Source organism: Mandrillus leucophaeus, unplaced genomic scaffold, assembly GCF_000951045.1.
Source record: "Mandrillus leucophaeus isolate KB7577 unplaced genomic scaffold, Mleu.le_1.0 Scaffold39, whole genome shotgun sequence".
NCBI lineage: Eukaryota > Metazoa > Chordata > Mammalia > Primates > Cercopithecidae > Mandrillus > Mandrillus leucophaeus.
Genome location: NW_012104142.1, coordinates 5,882,852 through 5,886,298, shown reverse-complemented (window position 1 = coordinate 5,886,298; position 3,447 = coordinate 5,882,852). Strand labels below are relative to the sequence as shown.

Genomic DNA, 3,447 nt, shown 5'->3' with positions numbered 1-3,447 from the left:
GGAGAATCATTTCAACCCAGGAAATGGAGGTTGCAGTGAGCTGAGATCGTGCCGCTACACTCCAGCCTGGGCGAGCAAGAGTCTGTCTCAAAAAAAAAAAAAAGACCTAAATAAATGGAAAGACATTCTGTCTTCATAACTTGGAAGAGTTAATAGTGTATTTATCTATATATTCAATGTAATTCCAAGCAAAATTCCAACTGCCTTTTTTACAGAAATGAAAAAGCTATCCCCAAAAATTCATATGGAATTATGAGGGATCTCGAATTAAATAATAATAATAATAATAACCTTGAAAAACGAAGTTGGAGGACTTACACTTCCTGACTTCAAAATCTACTACAAAGCTACAGTAATCAACACAGTGTCGTACAGGCCAGGCACAGTGGCTAATGCCTATAATCCCAGCACTTTGGGAGGCCAAGGTGGGAAGACAACTTGGGCCTAGGATCAAGCCAGACTTGAGTCTGAGACCAGCCTGGGCAACATAAGGAGACCCCGTTTATATAAAAAAAATTTTAAAAATAGCTAGGGATGGTGGTACACGCATATAGTCTCAGTTACTTGGGAGGCTGAAATAGAAGGATCACTTGAACCCAGGAGTTCAAGGTTTCAGTGAGCTATGATTGCACCACTGCACCCCAGCCTGGGTGACAGAGCAAGACCCTATCTCCAAAAAAAAACAAAACACACATAGACAAAAACACCAATGTCATACTGGCATAAGGACAGACATATGTATCAATAGAATTGAATGGAGTCCAGAAATTTACCTATGGTCACCTGATTTTGTCAACAGTATCAAGATCACTCAATGGGGAAAAGAATAGTCTCTCCAATAAATGATATTGAGACAATTGGATTTCCGCACGCAAAAGAATAAAGTTGAACCCTTATTTCATACCTTATACAAAAATTAACTCAAAATTGATCAAATGCTTCAATCTAAGATCTTAAACTACAAAACTCTTAGAAGAAAACACAGGCATAAATCTTTGTGATCCTGGATTTAACAACAGATTCTTACATATGACAGCAAAAGCGAAGCATAAGCAACAAAAGAAAAATAAATGGGACATCATCAAAATTTAAAACTTTTGTGCATCAAAGGACACTATCAAAAAATTAAAGTTAATCCCCAGAATGGGAGAAAATGTTTGCAAATCATATGCTAGCTGATAAGGGTCTAGTATCCAGAATATAAAAATAACTTTTACAACTTAACAAAAAGACGACAACCCAATTAAAAAATGGGCAGAGAGCTTCAACATTTTCCCAAAGATATACAAATGTCCAATAAGCATACAAAAAGATGCTAACATCAAAAGTTTTCACTAGAAAAACGCAAATCAAAATCACAAAGAGACATCATTTCACACCCACTCACAGTAAAAAATAAGCTTTGGCAGTAGAGAAACCGGAACCCTTATACACTGCTGGTAGGAATGCAAAACAGTGCAGCTGCTTTGGAAAACAGTTTGGTGGTTTCTCTAGAAGTTAAACACAGAAATATCATGTGACCCAGCAGTTCCACTACTGTGTGTGTACCCAAGAGAAATGAAAACACATTCCAACACAAAAGCTTATACATAAATGTTCATAAGAAGCATTGTTCCTAATAGACATAAAATGAAAACAACATAAGTGTCTATCAACCAATGAATGGATAAACAAAATGTGGTATATCCACACAATGGAATATTCCACTATTAAAAGGAATGAAGGACTGATACATGCTACAACATGGATGAACTCTGAAAGCATTACATAAGTAAAATAAGCCCAAACACAAAAGGTCATATATATAAACACAAAAGATCATATATTATTATATGGTTCCATTTATATAAAATGCTCAGAATAGACAAATTCATAGAAAAACAAAGTATACTGGTAGTTCCCAGGATACTGGGCTAGCGGAGGGAATAGTGAATGACTACTTAATGGGTATGGGATTTCATTTTGGGGTGATGAAAATGTCCTGAATTAGATAGTGGTGATGGTTGTAAAACTTTGTGAATATACTGGCAGTCACTGAATTGTATACTTTATAATGGTTAAAATGATCAATTTTATGTGACATAAATTTTACCTCAATTTTTTAAAAAGTATTCTTGGGTACAGAAATCGGGGTGTGTGAGGAGCGGGGGGGTCTTGCTTTCTCATCATTAATCTTTTTTACTACTTAAATTTTCCAGATAGTAGTCCCCCCATTATCTGAGGTAGATGCATTGTAAGATGCCCCATGGGTATCTGAAACTGTGGATAGTACTGAACTATATGCATATACATACATATATACATACACACACACATACGTGCTATGTTTTTCCTACACATACATACCTACACATCATACTATGATAAAGTTCCATTTATAAATTAGGCATAATAACAGATTAACAACAACTAACTAAAAATAGAACAATTATTAAAATATACTGTAATAAACGTTATGTGGACGTGGTATGTATCTCTCTCTCAAAATGTCTTATTATACTGTCCTACGGGTAACTGAGACCTCAGAAAGTGCGAAAAAGGACACAAGAGGGGACTTTTGTACCAAATGGCCTCAAATAGGTAAATAAACAAACTGATTTCTCAGCTAAGTTGAAACATTGGAAGTTACTAATAAAGGGGAAACAACAGAGCTTCATGGCCTCTGAATTATATCCTGCATATTCTCTTGTCTTCTCTAATCATCTTTCTTCTCCCATTATAGCTTCTGAGAGGAAACAAGATTGGGCACATTCAGGGTAGAATGTCTGTAGATTATGATACTATTACGGATGTAGTTCACTGACAGTAGTTTAAAATTTGGGGAATTAAATAATTAGGTAAATTATATAAACTTTTCTCCTTCCAAATAATAAGCAAAAAAGTTTTAAGTAAAAATTTTGCAATGTATATAAGTTTTCCCAAGGAAAATTGTACTCAGTTACTCAATAGTTAATGATAGCACACTTGCTATTACCAGACTTAAATTTCCTGAGTTTTCCTTTAATTGAAGACGTTCGGTGATAAAGTCACTTCTAAAGTTTTCATCCATTTTTCTTCAAATATAAGTTCCACATAGTGCATATGAAGAGTTTAATACTTACTTATCAAGGAAATCTTTGTCCACTACAGCAGAGATGTCAAGCAGAGGATTTCCCATTCCAAAGAGAATATTTTCTCTAAAAAAACACAAAATACAAGTTAGAAATACTTCTAAAAGTAAGTTGATATGTAAAAGGTACACAAAATAAAAATAACTATCTTCATTTCAACCTGAAAATAAACCTAACATACCAGTTTATTAAACATTTGATTTGCCTATTATATGTAGGACATTTTAGAGGTAGCATAAAGACATTTAGAAAAAAAGATGATTATCAGAAAAAGATGCAAATCAAAACTACAATGAGACACCATCTCACACCAATCATAATAACTATATATATATAT

At 34.1% G+C, this 3,447-nt stretch overlaps 1 protein-coding gene across 4 annotated transcripts in view; it reads right to left on the bottom strand.

Annotated features, from left to right (window-relative positions):
• Nucleotides 1-3,447, bottom strand: part of ADK (adenosine kinase) — a 636,511-nt gene that overhangs the window by 585,629 nt on the left and 47,435 nt on the right. For all 4 annotated transcript variants that reach the window (XM_011991173.1, XM_011991170.1, XM_011991171.1 and 1 more), the window contains exon 2: nt 3,102-3,176. In XM_011991173.1, the coding sequence (XP_011846563.1) occupies nt 3,102-3,176 (75 nt within the window). The remainder of the gene's footprint in view (nt 1-3,101; nt 3,177-3,447) is intronic.